Source organism: Natator depressus, chromosome 1 (assembly GCF_965152275.1).
Source record: "Natator depressus isolate rNatDep1 chromosome 1, rNatDep2.hap1, whole genome shotgun sequence".
Taxonomy (NCBI): Eukaryota; Metazoa; Chordata; order Testudines; family Cheloniidae; genus Natator; species Natator depressus.
Window position 1 is genome coordinate 48532632 of NC_134234.1, and position 22125 is coordinate 48554756.

A 22125-nucleotide genomic window follows, 5' to 3' on the forward strand; every position below is an offset into this window, starting at 1 on the left:
TGGGCCAAACTCAGTTAGCATCACAGAATCAAAGCACTGGAAGAGACTTTGAGAGATCATCTAGTCCAGTCACCTATTATCTAGACCATCCCGAACAGGTGTTTGTCTAACCTGCTCATAAAAAATCTCCAATGATGGAGATTCCACAACCTCCCTAGGCAATTTATTCCAGTGCTTAACCACCCTGACGGGAAGTTTTTCCTAATGTACAACCTAAACCTCCCTTGCTGCAATTTAAGCCTGTTGCTTCTTGTCTTATCCTCAGAGGTTAAGAAGAACAGTTCTTCTCCCTCCTCCTTGTAACAACCTTTTATGTACTTGAAAACTGTTAAGTGTCCCTGCTGTCTTCTCTTTTCCAGATTAAACAAACTGAATTTTCTCAATCTTCCCTCATAGGTCATGTTTTCTCGACCTTTAATCATTTTTGTTGCTCTTCCCTGGACTTCCTCCAGTTTGTCCACATCTTTCCTGAAATGTGGCACTGAGAACTGGACACAGTACTCCAGTTGAGGTCTAATCAGTGCGGAGTAGAGCGGAAGAATTACTTCTGATGTCTTGCTTGCAACACTTCTGCTAATGCATCCCAGAATGATGTTCGGTTTTTTTTTTTTTTTTTTTTTTTTTTTGCAACAGTGTTACACTGTTGACTCATATTTAGTTTGTGGTCCACAATGACCCCCAGATCCCTTTCCGCAGTACCCCTTCTGAGGCAGTCATTTCCCATTTTGTGTGTGTGCAAGTGATTGCTCCTTCCTAAGTGGAGTACTTTGCATTTGTCCTTATTGAATTTCATCCTGTTTTCTTCAGACCATTTCTCCAGTTTGTCCCAATCATTTTGAATTATTATCCTATCCTCCAAAGCACTTGCAACCCCTCCCAGCTTGGTATTGTCCACAAACTTTATAAGTGTACTGTCTCTGCCATTATCTAAATAATTGATAAAGATAGTGAACAGAACCAGACCAGGAACTGATCCCTTCAGGACCCCTCGTTATGCCCGTCCAGCATGACTGTGAACCACTGATAACTAGTCTCTGGGAATGGTTTTCCAACCAGTTATGCACCCACCTTATAGTAGCTCCACCTAGGTTGCATTTCCCTAGTTTGGTTATGAGACGGTCATGCAAGACAGTATCAAAAGTTTTACTGAAATCAAGATCTACCATGTCTACCGCTTCCTCCCCCCATCCACGAGGCCTGTTACCCTGTCAAAGAAAGCTATCAGATTAGTTTGACATGATTTGTTCTTGACAAATCCATGTTGACTGTTACTTATCACCTTATTATCTTCTAGGTGTTTGCAAACTGATTGCTGACTGGTCTGTAATTCTCCAGGTTGTCTTTATTTCCCTTTTTATTGATTGGCACTATATTTGCTCTTTTCCAGTCTGGAATCTCACCGGTTTTCCATTACTTTTCAAAGATAATTGCTAATGGCTCAGATGTCTCCTCAGTCAGCCTCTTGTGTATTCTAGCATGCATTTCATCAGGCTTGTTACTTGAAGACATCTAATTTGTCTAAATATTTTTAACTTGTTGTTTCCCTGTTTTAGCCTCTGATCCTACCTCATTTTCACTGGCATTCATCATATTAGCAACTCCACCATCCCTAACTAATTCTTCTAATTGATGGTGGAGGAATAGATGGCTGCTCTTGTCTCCTTTACTGCAGTGATGTAGTCCTTTCAAAGTTGTTTTTGGTATTGACTGGAGGATTGGGCATATATTTTGCACCATTGACATTCCTTCTGCCTGTGTGCATAATCTGCCATAGTTAATCTGCAAATAGTGAGGATCTGCTACATGAAGCCCAAAAGACCTGGATGCACGTTTGTATATGTGCATGTTCCCTTTAACGGCTCTGGTCACATACATTTCAAAGGAATATTTTTGATACTAGTTTTCACTGAAATTTCAGTGGAAACGTTTCTTTTAATATTAGGTTTCAGAAAAATCTTTCCAGAATGTTTAGATTGGTGGCAGACTATGCAAATGCTGTTTCCCTCAATTGGACCATAGATGTTGGTGGTGAAAGTTTTTTGATGTAGACAGATTAAATGTCGTATTTTTATGTTCTTTCATTGCCCTTCTTCCCATACAGCATTTGTTAGGTTTATGAACGTATCGTGACGTGGGAAGCACGAATTGAGATTCCTTGATATAGGAATGATAACTGTGTTCTTGTCTAGCTGAACACCTGAGGAACCAGATTGATATTCTTGAAAGTCAGTTTGCCACTCTGTACAACATTGAGAAGAGTGAAGGTTTATAAATAAGACATCTAGGAAAGTGGCCAAATTGAGGCAGTAGTTTGTAGGTCTTATTGTAAAGATAATGAATGATAAAAGCCAGATTACTGTGAAAGAAGAGATGTCAACTACATATATGTCAGTGCCCTGCTGTCTGGAGTGGCTCACTGCCATGAGTGCGTACCTCAGGGCAGACTATCAGAAACAGGGCAGACACCCCAGACTGGTAGTGTGTTCTATAATTAGATTTCACCAAGCCAGTAATAGCTGTGAACTCCTAGATCACTACAACAGGTATACCTTGAAATCACAGGCGGCCTTTAGACTCTCCAATCTATTTTACCACCCAGCCCTGGTGTACACTAGAGAGCTAACAGCAGCATAGCTATACTGATGCAGCTGTGTTGCTGTAAGATCTCTCATGTAGCCGCTCTATGCCGACAGGAGAGAAGCTCTCCCGCTGACATAGCGCTATCTACACTGGTCCCTTTGTCAGTGTAATTTGTCGCTCAGGGGTATGTTTTTTCACACCCTTTAGCGATGTCAGTTGTTCTTCAAGTGCTTGTTCATGTTGATTCCCATCATGTGTGTATGCGTGCACAGGAGCCAGAAGATTTTTTTCCCCTAGCAGCAGCAGCCGTAGGGTTGGCCTGGGCATCCCCTGGAGTTGCGTCTTCATGACGCCCAATACAGATCCCTGCTGACCTGCTGTCCCCTCAGTTCCTTCTTACCGGCAGGGACGGTATCTGGAACTTCCCTGGCTCTTACTCCAGCAAGTGGCTTAGCCGCTTGACTCTCATTGTATTCTTCTTGTTTAATCAGTTAGTATAGTTTGTTATCTAGTTAATTAGTTTTAGGTTCTGTTACGAGTCCTTCTTTCCCCCCGTTTCCCCCCTCCTTTGCTGCCCTCAGGGCATTCTGTGATCCCCGGGTTTCAAGACCTGCAAGGATTGTGTGAAGCGCATGCCTAAGAGTGACTCTCACACCTCTTGTTTATGGTGTCTGGGCTAAGGTCACCAAAAAGACTGCTGTAAAATCTGTCGTGAATTCGGACCAAGAACCCTGAAATAGAGCAAGCAGCAGCTTAAAATCATCCTCATGGAGGCAGCTCTTCGACCACAGTCGGACCCCGGTGCCGGGGACCCTCCCACCAGCATGTTGTCTTCAGTGAGGGGCACATCAGCACCCTCTTCGAGGGACCAGATGCCAAAGAAAGACATGCCCGAGGAGCCTCGGCAGCGACATGGAGCGTCTCGAGGACACTCCAACCTTTGGCACAGATCCCAGTCGCCAGTGCAGAAGAAGAAGAGGGTCGAAAGGGGTCGATCCCCAATACCTAGACCCAGAGACCAGCTATCAGTGGCACTACAGGGGGGGCCGCGGCTTTGAGATGCAAGGGGTGGCCTTGTCGACTTCTGCCCAGGCGAGGCAGTCAAATCCGGGCCAATTGCATTCGCCGAACCCCTCTGAGAGCCTGCCGCTTCTGTCGACTCCTGAAAAGTTTGGGGCAGTGCAGGACCTGCTCAGGCTCACGGTGCTGTTCTCTCCCGCCCCCACTCCCCCAGATAGGAGACAGCATCGGCACCACAGGCTCCATCCTGTCCTGTGCCGTCTAAAGGAAAGGCAGCTATGATGTTGCACCAGTCCCCGTCGCCTTGGCAACCACAGATGCCAGCACCTCCATCTAGGGAGTGAAGTCGGTCCTAGGACTCCCAGTGCTCCATGTCAAGAGGTGTCTTGGTCCTTGTATTCTGAGGCTTCTGAGTCAGACTCTTACCGCTCTGACTATAGCAGGAGCAGAATGTCATCCTCCAGGCACCGTAGGAGGTCCCAATGGAGGCAGTGGGCCCCTCATGGCAGAACCCAGCTCAGTGACCCTTCTGGACATCATGGGCTTTCCACCAAGCCCAGGGTCGGAGCCAGCACTTTCGCTCAGGTGCTGCTTCAATCGTGTCTGCTACCTTTGTCCCACCATGTCCAGCGGTCGAGCAGCTACCTCCAGCGTCAATGCCATCATCTGCATCAACATTGCCGATGGCAGCGTGCCCTTTGGCACTGCCCTTAGCACCAAAGGTGCCAGTGGCTCAGGTCACGATGCCGACAGCGCCCTTGGCACCAACTGTGGCACCGGCTCCTGCGACAGCACTGGCACTGACACCGTCATCGACACTGTCTACACCAAAGTCGATGACCACCACACTGCAAACACACCACCTGAGAGCGCTTCCGGCACCAACGTCGGGGGCGATGTCGACACCAGCACTCTTCTTGGCACCAAGACCAGACCATCACGGTCCCCATCGGCTCATGTGATCCCTCTGGTCGGGATGGAAGGGAGCGACCACCTCCCTTAGTGGCCTCGTCGTCATCTTCCCCGGATGAGGCACTCGCAGGTGCTACCATTGCCTCAGCCCTGGAAGACTCCAGGCTGTTGCAGCAGTTGCTGCCCTGGATTGCACAGGGTCTGGGCATTAAGGGAGAAGAAGTTACAGATGATGCAGACTCTATTGTAGACATTCTGGCCCCTTTGGGGCCCTTCCCGTATAGCCTTACCGCTCATTAAAACCATCATGGACACGACCAAGACCCTGTGGCAGACCCCGGCCTCCCTACCACCAACCGCAATGAGTGACAGTACTTTGTGCCCTCCAAGGCTATGAACATTTATACACCCACCTACAAGCTGACTCTCTGGTGGACTTTGCAAACCAGAGAGAGAGGCAAGGTTTCCAAGACCCTTCCCCCAAGAATAGGGACGCAAAAAAGCTTGACCTTTTCGGGCAGAAGATATACTCCACGGTGGGACTACAACCAAGAGGCCATCATCAACAGGTTCGCCTACAATACCTGCTTGGCGATGGCTAAGTTTACGGAGTTGCTCCCCTCGGACTCCTGGGCCAAGTTCTCGGCTTTGGTCTAGGAGGGGAGGTTGATTTTCAGGGCATCCTTGCAAGCAGCAGTGGACTCGGCAGATGTTGCTACTAGAGTTATGGCTACGGGTGTAGCCATGAGAAGGGACTCATGGCTCCAGGTATCAGGTCTCCCCTTTGAGGTCCAACAAACGATACAGGACCTGCCTTTCGAGGGTGAGACTCTCTATTTTCTGAGAAAACAGACAAAAGGCTAAATAGTGTGAAGGACTCCAGAGCCACCCTCAGGTCCCTGGGCCTCTGTATGCCCTCCAATCAGCGGAGACACTTCCGCCTGCAGCCTACCCAGAGGTTCGATCAGCAGAACCACCAAGATGGCTTCAGAAGGTGTATCAGAAGTGGCAGGAGAAGGCCATGTCAACCTTCTGGCCAGAGCTTGGGACAACTGAAGCCGTCTTCAGGCCCCAAGCATGCCTTCTGAAGGCACAGTTGAGGGCGGCATACCAAACCTGGCAATGGATCCACCCTGCCTTACCTTCTCGTCCCAACTATCTCCTTTGTACCATGCATGGTCCCGTATCCCCTCGGACTGATGGGTGCTCTGCACGGTAAAGAGGGGATACTCCATCCAATTCTGTGCCCTCCAGCCCTTCCACCCCCTTCCCAGTTCCTCTTCAGGTACCCTTCTCATGAGCAACTCCTTATCCAAGCGGTGCAGTTGTTCTTATCTTTAGGGGCAGTGGAGGAGGTTCCTGAGGAACACAGGGCCAAGGGCTTTTATTCCCAAGGCTCAGGTCAAGTTTATCAGAGCCAGCTTCGTCAACCTGGGTCTCCTTTTAAACGAAGCAAAAAGTGCACTCTTTCCCCCCGTCCAGAGGATAGCGTTTATAGGGGCAATATTGGACTTCACCCAGGCCAGGGCATACCTGCAGCAAGCAAAGTTTCAGGCCCTCACAGATACCATTCGAAGCCTCAGCCTGTTTCCCACCACAACAGCAAGAAACTGCCTGAAGCTTCTGGGACACATGGCGGCTTGTGCCTATGTGGTGCAGCATTCCAGGCTCAGAGTACGACCTCTTCAGTCGTGGCTGGCATCAGTATACTGCCCGGCCAGAGAGAGCCTGGACAGGCTAGTGACCCTACCTCGCCTGGTCCTCGACTCCCTCCTGTGGTGGCTTGACCCTCAGGAGGTATGATATGGGGTCCCCTTCACCAGTCCACAGCCAGATCTGGCTCTCCACATTGTCAGAGAGCTGAGAGCGGTGTGCCAGGCCTTCCGGACATACGTAGCAGGATAATGTGTATCAGTCATGACGGACAACACCACCGCAATGTTCTACATCAACCAACAGGGTCTCCTCGCCACTGTGCCAGGAAGCCCTCATGCTGTGGGACTTCTGTGTAGAACATTCAATACAGCTGCAAGTGTCGTACCTTCCCAGGGTACAGAACGAGCTGGCGGATCACCTCAGCAGGTCATTTCATGGCCACGAGTGGTCCCTTCATCCGGATGTCACGATTTCACTCTTCCAGAGGTGGGGATTTCCCCAGATAGACCTATTCGCCACGCGACACAACAGGAAGCGCCAACAGTTCTGCTCCTTCCAGAACCACAGCCCGGGCTCCAGAGTGGATGCGTTTCTCCTCCATTGGGGAGATTGTCTCCTATATGCCTTTCTGTCCATACCGCTTGTTCACAAGATGCTCCTCAAGATCCGGAGGGAACTAGCTCAGGTTATATTGATAGCTCCAGCATGGCCCTGACCTCACTGGTACATATCTCTACTAAACATGTCCATGGAAGCCCCAGTCACTTGGCCACTCTTCCCGGACCTTCTGATGCAAGATCATGGTCATCTTCAACATCTGAGCCTCGATGCACTTCACCCCATGGTGTGGAAGGTCCATGGTTGAACCCGATTGAGCTTTCCTTTTCAGAATACGTTAGACAAGTCGTGCTTGGCAGTAGAAAACCCTCTACGAGAGTCATCTACCTTGCCAAGTGGAAGACATTTTCAGTCTGGTCGGCACAGCTCCATTCGTCCCCGACGCTGGCACCAGTGCTGCTTATTCTGGACTACCTCCTCCGTCTGAAGCAGCAGGGGATTTTGTTGTCATCAATAAGGGTGCATTTAGCCACCTTTCACCTGGGCGAGGAGGGCCGCTTGGTGTTTGCTAACCCTATGGCCAGCCAGTTTTTAAAAGGGCTCAACAGGCTATGTCCTCACGTCCAACAGCCTGTCCCAGTCTGGGACCTGAACCTGGTCCTTTCTAGACTAATTGGACCACCCTTGGAGTCCTTGGCAACATGCTCCCTCCTCTGTCTCTCTTACAAGGTGGCGTTCCTGATAGTGATAACCTCGACCAGGAGGGTGTTTGAACTCAGGGCCCTAACATTAGAGCCCCCATATACTGTGTGCTATAAGGACAAGGTGCCGCTCAGACCTCATCCTGCTTTCCTTCCAAAGGTGGTGTCGCAGTTTCACATCAAACAGGACATCTTTCTCCCAGTATTCTACCCTAAGCTGCATTCCAGAGGCAGGGAGCAGACACTCCACTCTGGATGTCCGCAGGGCACTAGCTTTTTATATTGAGAGAACGAAGCCATTCAGAAAATCAGTCCAGTTATTCGTGGCAGTGGCAGACAGAATGAAAGGTCTGCCTCTGTCATCACAATGCATTTTGTCGTGGATCACATCCTGCATCTGGGAATGTTACAACATGGCGGGAGTTCCCGCACCCCTGATTGCTGTGCAGTCCAACAGGGCACAAGCTTCATCAACAGTGTTCCTGGCGCAGGTTCAGGAAATCTGCAGAGCAGCAACATGGTCCTCGATCCACACTTTCACCATGCACTATGCTATTACTCAGCAGGCCAGAGACGATGAGGCCTTTGGACGAGCAGTGCTCCAATCAGTGGACGACTCCAACCCCGCCTCTTGAACTTGGGCTTGTGAGTCATCCGATTAGAATTGATATGAACAAGCACTCAATGAAAGAATAGTTACAAGAAGGTGAGTAACCGTTCTTCAAGATGTGTGGTTCACATCCATTCCAAAACCCAGCCTCCTACTCCTCTGTCTGAGTAGCTGGCAAGAAGGAACTGAGGAGGTGGCAGGGCTATATATTGGGTCCCATGAAGGCGTGACTCCAGGGGGCGCCCGGGCCGAGCCTATGGCTGCTGCTCGAGGAAGAATCTTCTGGCTACTGTGCACATGCGCGCACACACCTGATTGGAATGGACGTGAATAACACATCTTGAAGAACAACAGTTACAAGAACGTAAGTGATGGTTCTTTACACTGACAAAAGTGATCGCGTAGACATAGCCTTAGACTGTCTACACTAGAGAGCTTACAGTGGCATAGCTTCATCTGTTACAGCTGTGCCACTGTAAATTCTCAACTGTAACCATAGCCTTTGTTTTATTTCCTTCACTCAGCTTCCAAGCCCACAGGACGAGCTTCCTTGCATGTAGCATTTCCAAGGTGTGATAGGGCCATTAATCAATCTTTTTGTATTGTGATGTTCTTTGATGGCCCATCTGATTTTGATAGCCCTTCTGGATTGGGGGGCCGATTCCTGTACCTGAGTTCACAAGTTAATGGCATACATTTTCAAAGTTATAAAGAAAAACTTACATATTTTCTTATAGCATGGAATACTGACATTACATGTGGGACTAAAGCATGCAGCATCTTACAGACATTTCATGTAGTCTAAACCCTAAATACATTCTTATAAGACATAATACCTGTTTTGAGTAAAACTAACATATAGCTGAACTGGTCTGGTCTCCAGATATGAATTTGTTAGTTCTTAGCTAATGCCTCCAGTCTTGGCAAGAGCTGGCATCTCACTTGCCAGTGTCGGTCAGATTCTGAAATTTATATGGCATAATCAGGAGTGATGCTTCAGTGTATGGTGGTATGCATGACTTTTCTCCCTGCAAGGAAAGTAGATATGCACATATGAATAGATAGATTGTAGCACATAGTACTAGTCAGTGCAGACCTTTGGTTTTTGTTTGTTTTTTTTGTCCAGGTGGTTAGGCAGGAAATTGCACAAGTAGACAAATTCTTGGCATGAGTTTGGAAAAGATACTGTAGTCCTGGAACTTGTTGAAGCCAATGACGGACAAATAGTCCTATAAACTGATTAAAAGAGCAGAAACTGAAAAATAGTTTTCTTGAAAATATTGCCACCATCTGCCTTATTACCACATAATAGAATGGCAAATTTGGAACTGGAACATTCATCTGAAAAAATGGACAGATAAATACACATCATTGTTGCCAGTTCTTGCTAATAATAAATGAGAACCATAACCAGAGAATTTATTGGTTAAATTTAGAAGTAAAATATATTGAATTATTCTGTTACCAAATAAATACAGTATTCAAGCTAAGGGCTGTCTCCATTCTCATGTGAAATGCTCAGTATTTATATGAGCTACATATTTTGGATATGGCTATTTCTTAGAACTATAATTACATTGCAGAGCTGAGCATGTTCACTGTAAATATGTGAAATATTTTCAGATTTTGAAAATTGTGTGAAAATAAATGTACAGCAAACATTTTCAACCTGTTCCTGAGTAGCTGGAGGTGACATGAGTGGCCACTGCTGGAGAGTGTCGTGGTGCCTACGTACAGATTGGGACATTTGATAGTGGCCAGAAGTCGTTTAAAATGGTGTTGCTGGAATTAGGAGATGCCATCCAAGTTGGGGCAAGCCCAACTTCCGGTGCTTTCCCCACACAGTAACCATTGGTATGTAGAGTGTATCGAACCAGGCACAGCAGGGCACCAAGTCAGACTAGGGAATGCTAACGAAGACCACCTTGCCCTCATTTCTTGATGATAAAGGCTATCTCCAACGGAGGCAAACAGGGTTGGACCGATACGATAAGGATGTCTATGATAATGGAACAGTACCTTCCTGCCTCAAGACTCCCCTTGTATTATATCAGCTGGAAGGAGAGTGGGAGGAGCCAGGAGTGCCCAGCTAATGACTGTGGAGGGGCAAAGAAGCGGCATTAAACTGCGAGTGTAGCCATGGGAGAACTTTTTCATGTTTTCTTACTTTATGCAAAAATATGCATGTCATTGTGTGGTGAATTGTAAATGTATAGAAAGCTAACAAATGTGACAACATCTCTACAGTATATTTTAAACTTAAAGGATATGTTTTGTACTTCAAACAGGTGGGAATGAAAATTAGTACTAGAATATTTAGCTAGAATATCATTTTGAACTGTGTAGGAGCAAATTTAATTTCCAACTAAAAGCTTAGTTTTAGGAAGTGTTGTAGTTTTGGGAAGTATTAAATTATAAAAGCCTAAATTTTCAAAAGTAACCAGAGTGTTTGGATGCCTCAATTTAGGGGACCCAACTTTTGAGAGAGCGTTTGAAAACTGCCTGATTTTCTAAAAGTTTGTTGCTTATCACTTTCTGAACATGAGGCCTCAAGGTGTCTCTCAAGTTGGGCACTCAAAAATTTGAGGCATTATATCACTATTTCTTTTGAAAATTTATGCTGAAGAGCCTTCAGTGATGACTCCATAAAATCTTAGGGGCAGTGAACCTTACTCCTTGCTCAGGTTCTCATTATATCAATAGTAGGAGATATCTAGAACATTTTTATAGTATACTTGTAGACAGTATTCTAAATTGTCTTTTTAATGTTGAGTTTTACCTCATTCATTATCTGCTTAAGTTTGGTTGTATAAGTATGCCTAACTTCTGTTAGTTTTTAACAAATACAGATAAAAATTATTAGCAAACTGTTAATGAGGATTGAAATAATGTACATAAGCCTGGTATTCTTTAAACAGGTTTGTATTATTGGGGCACTCTACATTGCATCTTTATTTGAACTTCCTTAATTTGTATATTAATTTCCTCATCTCCATGATTAATAGTCTTATCTCTCTGAAACACAGATTGCTGTATATCAGAACTGTATATTTTAATCTGCATTTTAATTTTTCTGAAGATAAATGTATGTAATGTAAGATAAATATGTAAAATCATTTATACAGTTTTTATTTTTGAAAAATGTGTTCATTTTCCAGAGCAATGACAATGAAGAACGCCTGCAGGTTGTAAAACTACTAGCAAAAATGTTTGGGGCAAAGGATTCAGAGTTGGCATCTCAAAACAAACCACTTTGGCAGTGCTACTTGGGGAGGTATACACTGTTTTAGTTCCCTTCCCACAGGGATAAACAATGAAGTATAATTCAACATTTTACAAATTTCCTTTATTTAAAATAAGTATAATCTGTGCATAAGTAAGAATTCTATTCTGCTGCTTGCTCTGAAATATGACACAGATAATATTAAATATATTACATCTGTGATTCTATAGAGCTCATAATTATAAACCAGCCCTTTTCTTTACTGATATAATTTTAATACAGTAAATGTCTTTACTGCCATTGCCAAGATAACAGCATTTTATTTTACTTTTTTCAGATATATAAAACTGTGAAATAATGAGTTTATAACTTTTAAAATAACATCAGATGGCATTGGTGGTAGTAGATTATATTTAAGTGATCTTGAGACTTTATATACTGTATGCTTATACTGTTTTTTATCTCACTGAATAATAATTGCTGTATTTAAAAATATTGGTCTAAAGACTGTGTAGTGAAAGTGTACCTGATGTGGGGTCAGTGCTAATTCCTGTAAATTAATGCAAGTGGGCAATAGTTCATACTGCAAATATTATTACATCATATTAAAACGATAAAATATCAGTATTCAGAGAAATTTTCTACAGATAAAAAGTTTAGAAAATTTCAGTGTAGAAGGATTGTTTTGACTGAAATTGTTTTTGAAGACACTATCAAACATATTTGCATACTATATTTTTAAAAAAATACTAGATGCGAATTGGGCCTAGTAGAAAATACTTCATTGTAAAGTAAAATAGTAATGAAGATGTGTTATTACTCTGTCATCAACTAATCACAGTGGCTGTTTTAAGAAGGTTACAAATTTGAAAACTTAATATTTGTTTTGTAGAATCTTTTAGACATTTGAAAAAATAAGTAACCAGTAAAGTTATATTTTATAATAATGCCTTTTATAAATCCATTTTCATTCAAATATAGTGTAATTCTATATTTCTATTTTCTAAATTATGTGCTAATTTTTTTTATTGTATAGCATTATTACATTCAAATGCAGTCTTTATTGTGCCAAAAGTTTTTCATAAATGACATTAGCCCTGTGTCACAATCTTGAATTTATATTTTTAAAAATTTGGAATTTTAAATTTATTTAATTTAGATAATTTTAGTTTAGAGATTTTGAAAATATTGCACAAGGCATTTGATTTTTTCCAAAGAATTCCTTTTGTATAGTATCTTATATTAAATTTGTATTTGATGATATTACAAAGTAATTTAAAGTTGGATAGTTCTATAGCACAATGCCAATCAAAATCAAACATGAGACTAGATTTTGTATTGTCAACTGTTCATATGCTTCTGTTGAGACTTTTTTTTTCAAGTTTTAGCTACTTTTAAAGTGGTCCATCTTTAAACAGATTCCTATTAGGTTACCTTTGATGCATATAGAAGCCTATTAATGTTGCCTTACATTATTCAGTTCAAAGAGGAATAGATTGTTTGGGATTGACAATTTAGGAAACTAATTTTTTTTGGTGAAACCCATGTGATTCTTCATATTACTATTTAAATACTTGATGTTTAGATGGTCCACTGTCCACCATTTCCATATATATTTTTAAACCAATGTCTGCTACCCATAAATAACTGCTGTTTGTGTTCGTGGGAGTTTTCCATATTCATTAGGGGAAGATATTTCCATTAGTAAAGGGCAAATAAATTAACTGTGTGTATATAGGAAATATTTCCAAGTTTCCTTTTTAAATGAGACTTTGCAAGACCAATCAAATTATCAATGTAAAATTAAGGACATCTATTTTATGCATGCATCCATACATGAGAAGCATAGATATAGTTGGAAAAGAAAAGGGCTAGAAAGCAGCTACATCTGTTTTGTGTTCACTTAAGTTAGGTTGCTTCATGCTGCCTTAGCTAAATGTAAAAGCAGATAGTGGTTCCTGGAACACTTTGCCCTGTGTCCCAAAACCTCTAGTCTAATCCTATTGATCAGTTCATCAACTGAATCCGCAGCCCTTAGAGATAGTATCAAAGACATAGAACTTAATTGTATGTATACAAGATTGCATGATACAAGGGGACAGGAAGTGGGAAGGTGCTAGTCTTAAGTGAAAATGTGTGTGAGAGTCTCTCCTAGTTTAAGATCAGTCTTGGACTATCACTATTTCAGTGCTTTGATGGAAATGAAATAAAATAATGTTGAGTTACACATACATCTTGATTTATTAAATGCAGTGTTTGTTCCTTAAACAGGTTTAATGATATCCATGTACCTATCCGGCTTGAATGTGTGAAATTTGCTAGCCACTGCCTTATGAACCATCCAGATCTAGCAAAAGATTTAACAGGTACCAGTTTTTTTATTATGATTAATATTCTTCAGGATTTTTTATCTTGTTCTCAAGGGTAATAGCAGAATTAGGTATCTGATTACTATTGTGGCTTGCAACATTTGTGAAAAATGCGGTTTTGAAATGTGCTGGTTAAGTATATTTTTACAGTGAATGAAAAATGGAAAAGCTGATAAGTATCAGCAAAGATGAATTTAAGATTTTGGACCAGATTACACTTGTATTTTCAGTAATTAATAACTACCTAATCACACTGCTTCCATGGTCTTCACAGAATACAGTATGAAGTGTTTCAGATAAGCAGAGCAAAATAACACAAATATAGCTGAGGAAATCTTTCACCTAAAATTTCAGCGCATTATTTTCAGTCTTTTACTAAACAAAAGGTTAATTGTGTTCCTTCTGTTGTCCTGGAAGTGTGGTTGAGTTGACTTTTGTCTGCTTTCATGTCCGTACTAGGCTTCCTGGCCTGCACTGTGGAACGCTTTGAGAGATGGAGAATAGTGGATTTGTATTGGGTCCCCTCCCCCCCCCCAAATTAAGTCTGAGTCATAGAAAAATATCTTTGTTCCAACCTTTATAACTATGGATGAGAACTTTTTTGAATACTGTGTCACTGACTTTAGTTCATTACTGTGTCCTCTAGGTGAATTCTTTTAGAAAATATCACTTTAGTCCAGGGGTGGGCAAACTTTTTGGGCTGAGGGCCGCATCTGGGTGGGGAAATTGTATGCAGGGCCAGAGCAGGGGGTTGGGGTGCGGTGTGCAGAAACGGGCTCAGGGCAAGGGATTGGGGCAGAGGAGGGGGCTCAGGGAAGGGGTTTGGGGTGCAGAGGGCAGGAGGGGGCTCAGGGCAGGGGTGCAGATTGCGGGAGGGAGCTCAGGGCAGGGGGTTGGGGTGCAGGAGGGTGTGAGGTGCGACAGGGCTTAAATCAGGAGGGGTGCGGCAGGGGGCTCAGGGCAGGGCATTGGGGCACAGGAGGGGTGCGGGGTGTGGCAGGGGGTTGGGGTGCAGGAGGGGTGCGAGGTGCGGGCAGGGAGTTGGGAGGCGGGGTGCAGGAGGGGTTCGGGCTCCAGCCCGGTGCCGCTTATCTAAAGCGGCTCTGGGGTGGCAGCAGCATGCACTGGCCTCCGCGTGCTGCCCTTGCCACACCTCCAGGTACCTCCCCCGAAGCTCCCATTGTCCGCAGTTTCCTGTTCCTGGCCAATGGGAGCTGTGGGGGGCGGTGCCTGGAGGCAAGGGCAATGCACGGAGCCCCCCCAGGCCCTAGTGATGTGGTGCCGGCTGCTTCTGAGAGTGGCTCGGGGCCTGTGACACCATGGGGGGCAATCCCGTGGGCTGGATCCAAAGCCCTGAGGGGCCGAATCTGGCCCACAGGCTGTAGTTTGCCCACCTGCTTTAGCCAAATTATCCTTGTGGTTTTTTTTGTTTGTTTTTTTTTTTGTTTTTTTTTTTTTAAGGAAAAACACACCCTGAGAGGTATAGCTTTCAAATTTCAAAGCCTCTATAAATTGAAGTCAGGACTTCATTATTTCTGGACTTTGTCCATGGCACCGCAGCTTGCTGCCAGTAGTACTAATGGTGGTTGTTTGCAATGACTCATTTTTCATTGATCACTGAACAGTGATCAAGGTGCAATGACTTCTGGTCTGCTATCAGTTTTGTACAAATTTGATTAAATGACTGTACTGGCAAAAAGATTATGTATTTTATTACTGATTCTGAGCTTTTTTCCCCCTTGTATTGTTTTTAAAATATTGGTGATCAGGCAGAGGAAATCGTTACCAGTTACGGATACCATGAAGTAGCCTGGGAAAGAAAATCTTAATCTGTATATCTGAATGAATGAACTATTAACAAAAATAAAAAACTTCTAATTATAGATGGGAGTTGAGAGACTAATAGTGGAATAATTATATATACTGTACTCTAAGTAACAAGTTTGCTAAATAACTGGCAGTTCATCTCACCTTATGATGAATTCAGTGACTTTATACTTGATGTTTGAAATAGTATAAAATGTGGCTGGCTTTAGTCATATTTCTTTAAGCAGTCTCTAGGGAATTAAATACAGTTAAAGCTGCATAAATATTTCATTTTAATTGTCGTATTTTTCTTTCAGAATATCTTAAAGTAAGGTCACATGACCCTGAAGAAGCCATTAGGCATGATGTTATTGTATCCATAGTTACTGCTGCTAAAAAAGATCTTTTGCTTGTCAATGATCACCTACTTAATTTTGTAAGAGAGAGAACACTGGACAAACGGGTAAGACATGTAGATTAGTTCTAATAGTGATTAATTGTAGTAGTGTTAGTCTCAAATATCTTGTAATAAATTTAGCGTTCTGTTTTTTGGTAAGAAATAACTTTGGTTTTTAAAAACACCTGAATTAAAATTTTTCATTTGAACAGATTATAAAAACTATTAAGTAAGATAAAAACATTTACCATTGATAGTTTAAAGTTTATTCATCTGAAATTTCAAGTTTTTAAAATATTTTGAAGTCTAATGGTTAAAAAAAAGTTAAAACTGAAGAGAAAAATTACTTGTGATTGAAAGGTTATTGGTGAACTATCTGGTAACACCATAGTATGTGTCTTTGTCAAAGACAAGTAGACAACAAACTATGTTCTTTGGAGTATTGCATCATAGCGTAATGGAGTGTTCACTTCAGTCCACTTTCTTCTCCTCTTAGGGCATGACAAAATGAGTGTCACTTATTGAGCCCTGAGAAATATCCCATTTTAAACATCCCCCTCTCGAGGTACCATTGTGTAATCATTATCCTTCCAGCTGAGGAGAACTTGGCAGGATTCCCTTTGGAGAAATTATTGGTGATCATTTATATTTAGCTGGAATAGTCACTGCTAAACAGTGAGGCATTCTCTTGCCGTAGGGCCTGAATATCCTGTTTCCATAGTGCTGTGTCCCTGCCAGCTCATACATAGAGACCAAAAATCAAACCATAGTCTTGCACTGTAGTACTGTGGGTTGTGTTCAGTCTATGGTCTTACAACTATTTTAACGGTATTTTCTGTATCATTTGTTGTCTTTGTTATATTAGTATTTGTAAATAAAAAATGAAATTCTTCCAAGATATTGAAATATTTTTTGAAAAACGTGGAACACAGAATTCAAAATTTATTGTGGAATAAAGTGAAAAATATTCAATCATCCTGAGCCTGTCAAGTTGCTCACTTTTCATTAGAACCCTTGAAGACTGTGAGCAAATTCACTAAACTCCAACCTTGAGCATTTTTGAAATTCCAGTTAACCACGTTTCATTATTCAGTAAACTTTTAAAACTGTTTTAATGTATCCTAAATAACATTAACAGCAAGCAAGCTGAGGGAAAACTTTACCTATCACATTTTGTCATTTCCTGATTTTATTTTTCTCATTTGGTGACATGCTTTCCCCCTATGCAGCCATAAAATAATGGTAGGTATTCAGTATAGTTCCTTGAAGAAAAAAATGTTTGATATTAGAAATATTACCCATTAAAGTCCAGAGGGTTTGTTGCTTACTCAGGTATTAGTTTTATTCACATGCTAGCTATGAATGGTGATGAAAATGATAAATATAGAACTTTTTAGTAAATTTAATAAAATGCAGTAAACATTTTTTTGACACAAATTAGAATCACCATTTCATTTTTTTTAAGGAAAAAGGAATTTTTTATTTGCCAAGAGATTTTTTTTCTTTTAAAATAATATTTAAAAATAGTTTATTTTGAGTTTTAAAACTGCAATATTTTTTAGTGGAGAGTGAGAAAAGAAGCTATGATGGGACTTGCACAGATATACAAGAAATATTCATTACAGTCAGAGGCGGGAAAAGAAGCTGCAAAACAAATTTCATGGATCAAGGACAAACTGCTGCATATATATTATCAAAACAGTATTGATGACAGGTAGGTCAGTTTACTCGGTTTTGAAAATTAGAGACTTGTTATATACAGGTTGCCTAGCTTTGTAACTTGAATTTATTTTCTGATTGTTAAATGATGACAAACGGAAAAAATATATTTTATCCTTATATATATAATAGGTCAACTTGTGTTCTTGAATGGACACTGCCAAATTGTGTTCCATTTTTTTAAACTCAGAAATATTGCTTCAGTGGAGTAGAATTACTCTAGTTTTTTTGTTTCTCACTCATCTCATGTTAGTGTTCAAAAAGTTGTTTGCTTTGTTGTAGAGACATATAAACTTTAAAAATATATACAATAGAATCAAACACATGCAATGTCAGATGACCCTGAGAGGACTTTACCCATGTGGTAAAAGCTTCCATCCTCTAAACTCCCTCACTTGGAAAAAGCCTACTAATTCCAGTTTTCTGATCTAAAATAATCTCTAAATACTTAGATTCATACCCAAATTCCAATACACTTGGGTCTAGTAATCATAGTCTTTTTTGTGTCAGACTCTGATAGTAGGGTTATTATAACTTTTAGCTCTGTTGTGATCAAGTTCTACTTGAGACCATTAATGGGAATTAAGTGGCTTGCTTTCAGATTTCTAAACAGCATCCATCTTCTTGTGTAAACCTACCACTGACTGTTGTTCTGAGAATTTTTAAGTGAATGTTTTAGTAATTTGAATTTAGAACCACCTTGCTGCATTATAGCTAAAGTTCCTTCTTAATATTCTCTTTCAGATTGCTTGTTGAACGCATCTTTGCTCAGTATATGGTCCCTCACAATTTGGAAACAAATGAACGAATGAAATGTTTATATTACCTTTATGCAACACTGGACTCAAATGCTGTGAAGTATGTTTCATATAATAAATATGAACTTGAATATATTTTACCTTTGCAGCACTAAGAGGATTGACAGGGTTACTTTATAGAGAATATTTAATAGAGGGATCCTAATGAACCTGGATAGAGCCCCATTGGTCTGTCTTGGGAGTTAGCACTAGTTGGGGAATTAAGAGGCCTGGGTTCTAAACCAATCTCTGCCTCCAATTAAGTGATCTTAGGCAAGTCATCTAATGTGTCTGTGCCAGAGCTGCTTCATTTGTAAAAATGATATTCCGTTGTAAAGCACTGTATTAGTACAAAGTATTACCACTACTTTGCATAAATGTTGGAAAACCTGTAGATGGTTCAGGCCGTAGTGGACAAATCCTTTTAATAAATTATCAATAAACATACAGTGCTAAAGTGTGTGTGTGTGTGTGTGTATGTATGTATGTATGTATGTATGTATGTATATATTTATTTTAATTCAGGGCTTGAAGAATTTTTGAAACACCTCCTAATGAGGTGACTAAACCCACTAATCATAAATAGATATGAAAGGTGTGCTCAGGAACAAATCCCTGGTGAGAAGCAAGAGCACCATATCCTTTATAGCTGCTGGAAATGGGGAGGTAGGAGTGCTGTTTCTGGATCATATTTGGCAGTTTGGTCTCCATTATTCTACCCCGCCTTCAGCCTCCTGGCTGCTCAAAGGGGAAAGTGTGGAAAGTAGTCTGTTATTCAACCCTTTCCCTGTAGCACCTGCTTTTGGTAACTGCAGAGCTTGCGTCTGCTGCTGTTCATCGCTCTCCCAAGCAGAAGCATGAATTGGACATGATTATTGATAGTTTCACTGCTGCCTCCAGGGTTCAGAAGCTGACCAAGAGTGTTGTTAATTTCACTGTGCTGCTGTTTGATCATGAGCATTGCAGTGACACTGGAGCTCCATGCCTGCAAACTCAGGAAAAATATGTATTCTATTTGGTTTACATTTGGTAGGTTATTTTTGCCACTCTAAGGACAGAAACATAAGTATTTCCAAATGAAAGCTTTTAAGTGCTGCGTAAGTTGATGGCTAAAGCCGCCACACTTGTCATTTTGTCTTGATCTTTTGATAGTGCTGCGTTGCTGTAGCATGTATTTAACGTGGTCAAGAACAATTTAAAAAAAAAAAAAAGCTCAAAAGATGTTCTTTCTTTAGCATTATGGTAAGAACTGTTACATGGTTTAAGTTAAAATATTGTGGCATAGTTGTCCTTAAAGCTTTGTTGTAGTGAAATAAATAAATAAATAGCTATCTTAAGAGTAGAAAGAATTGCTTTTCCAGTATTTATTTTGGGCAGTGACAAAAAAATCTTCATTTTGCTTTTGCTGCTGCTGTTTTTCTGTAGAGGTTCATAAAGCTGTAGCAATACGTATTTTAAAAACTAAGCCTTAGTATATTTTAAAAGTTTAAAAAATGCATTTTTATCAACAATGAACTGTGTAAAATTTGGTGATTTTTTTTGTATTTCAAAAGGATGCTGTGATTAGAGGATTTTTTAAAATGTAGGTTATTTGCCTTTGGGGTAGACATTTGATTTTGTTCCTTTATATAATATTTCTAAGATGCTTCTAACAAGTCCAGTCTGGTCTCTTTGTCAAGTTGCTGCTCCTGCAAATAAAAAAAGGCAGCTCGTAGAAAGATACTGCTTTAAGCCAATGGACTTTTAATTATCTGCTGTAACCTACCATGTTTCAAAGTATTTAGGACACTGAGCTCAGACTTGTTCAAATAAGAACTCTTTGTAGAGGAGACATATGACTTGTACCACCCTTTTTAAAGGTGAAATAATCGGAAGTTAAACTCTACAGGTATACTAGTAGAACCTTTAAAATAAAAGACAAGCAATTAAATGTCATACCACACGGGAAACAATTTTATTTATAGTTTGAACTTGTGACTAGTTGAGCAAACCCTGGAAGATGCTCAGCACCTCAAGTTTCATTGAAGTTAATGGGAGTTGAAGTCACTTGGTATATTATATGTTTACAGGCATGTCAATGAGTAGCAGCTTCTGTCAATTAATTTTTTTTTTCCCCACTTCAGAGCATTGAATGAAATGTGGAAATGTCAAAATCTGCTACGACACCAGGTAAAGGACTTGGTCGACTTAATTAAACAGCCCAAAGTAAGTTAAACTCTACAGGTATTCTAGTTCCTTCTTGAATTATTTTGTGTGTATATCCCTTATGGCTCTACTTAAAGGGACACGCTGTTAATTTATGTCCAGAACCTATTACTTGCGAGCTGAAACTTGCTATGCTTATTTTCAGTGACAGATGTGAAATCTTTTGGAAACCCAAATAAAATTTAGTCAGACTATTTATGAGATAGCAAAGTGTGTGTGTGTGTGTCTGTCGTAGGAGGTGGCTTTTTGTAGCTAGTTGGAAAATGTAAAAAAGTATTAAAAAGAGATTTTGTTTTTATTTAAATACCAGTATTTAAAAGCCACATTTTGCAGGAATGTATCAGGGCTGGAGAATTAGAAATTGAAACTGAACGATCTATTTCTGATGGCCAAACTGAGTGAAGTACAAGGAAGTACACAAATGTTAAAAACTTATTTTATTTTTCATTATTAAATTATTTAACAGTTTAAAAAAAAAAGTATATTAATTATCCTGACAGAGTTCATTTTATATTTTCTTTCTGCAAGTTGTTGGAAATTTGGTTATTCCAAAGACAGACAATTCAGTTAGTTAAGTGTATTTTTTTCTATCGTTGTCATATAAATTTTTATCTCCTAATAAATGTTTATTACATATAAATATTGAATAATAAATTTTATTTCTACAACTTAATGTAAAATTCTGTAAAATCAGTGTTTTGCTTGACACCTAACTGCATAGGAGAATTTTACACACCCGTGTGTGTGTGTGTGTGTGTGTGTGTGTGTGTGTGTAAATAAATATAAATAAAAAAGCCCAGTGTCGTATCTTCTGAAGGGGTCAATGCCAGGTGCTTCAAAGGGTATGAACAGAGCAATTATCTAATGATTCATCCCCTGTTGTCCAGTCCCAGCATATGTTGAAATATGTGAATTTGTTACAAGATTTTTCTGTTAAAGCTTTGAAAATAATTTCTGATTTTGGGCAACATCAGTGTCACAAAGTTAATCTGGTGTTTCCCATTAACTTTTAAACAAATGGTGTGTAGTGTTGAGGAAACATGAGCAATGACAACATTTAGGTATTACAGTGCAATAAGTGTACATTGTATATACAGGTGAAAGCAAAAATGTTAATATGCAGTGTTACCTTTGAGATTTTGGAGACATAACAAGAGATCCAGTTACTATTTTCACTGAAACTGTAATTGCATTCTCTCCCTGTTGCTCATGTATTTCTACATGTATCAGTATATTATCTAATATGTCCTCTGCAGTGCTGTGCCCTGCTCTTGCAAATAAATGAACTTTATGATCCAATAGGTCTTTCCTATTTCTTACAACTATGATGTTATAGGCGGCCAGGAGCCAAGTTATGTTTGCAGAGGGAATCAGTCTAATCTGATATCTCAGCCATAACACAGCGTTAAATGATTTATGGTGCAATACTTATATAGTACGTATGCAGTTAAATATAAAAAAAAATTGTTTTCCCCATTTTGTTGCTTTATTTAAAAAAAAATTATCACAGTTACATTCCAATTGTAAACTCAATTATTTATTAGTACATTCAGGCACACTATAATTTTTGCA

The 22125-nt window shown here is 40.7% G+C and overlaps 1 protein-coding gene across 3 annotated transcripts in view; it reads left to right on the forward strand.

Annotated features, from left to right (window-relative positions):
* PDS5B (PDS5 cohesin associated factor B) overlaps positions 1–22125 on the forward strand; it is a 265363-nt gene that overhangs the window by 139147 nt on the left and 104091 nt on the right. For all 3 annotated transcript variants that reach the window (XM_074959450.1, XM_074959431.1, XM_074959440.1), the window contains exons 9-14: positions 11196–11311; positions 13532–13626; positions 15753–15898; positions 17395–17546; positions 18296–18409; positions 20472–20553. In XM_074959450.1, coding sequence (XP_074815551.1) covers positions 11196–11311; positions 13532–13626; positions 15753–15898; positions 17395–17546; positions 18296–18409; positions 20472–20553 — 705 coding nt within the window. The remainder of the gene's footprint in view (positions 1–11195; positions 11312–13531; positions 13627–15752; positions 15899–17394; positions 17547–18295; positions 18410–20471; positions 20554–22125) is intronic.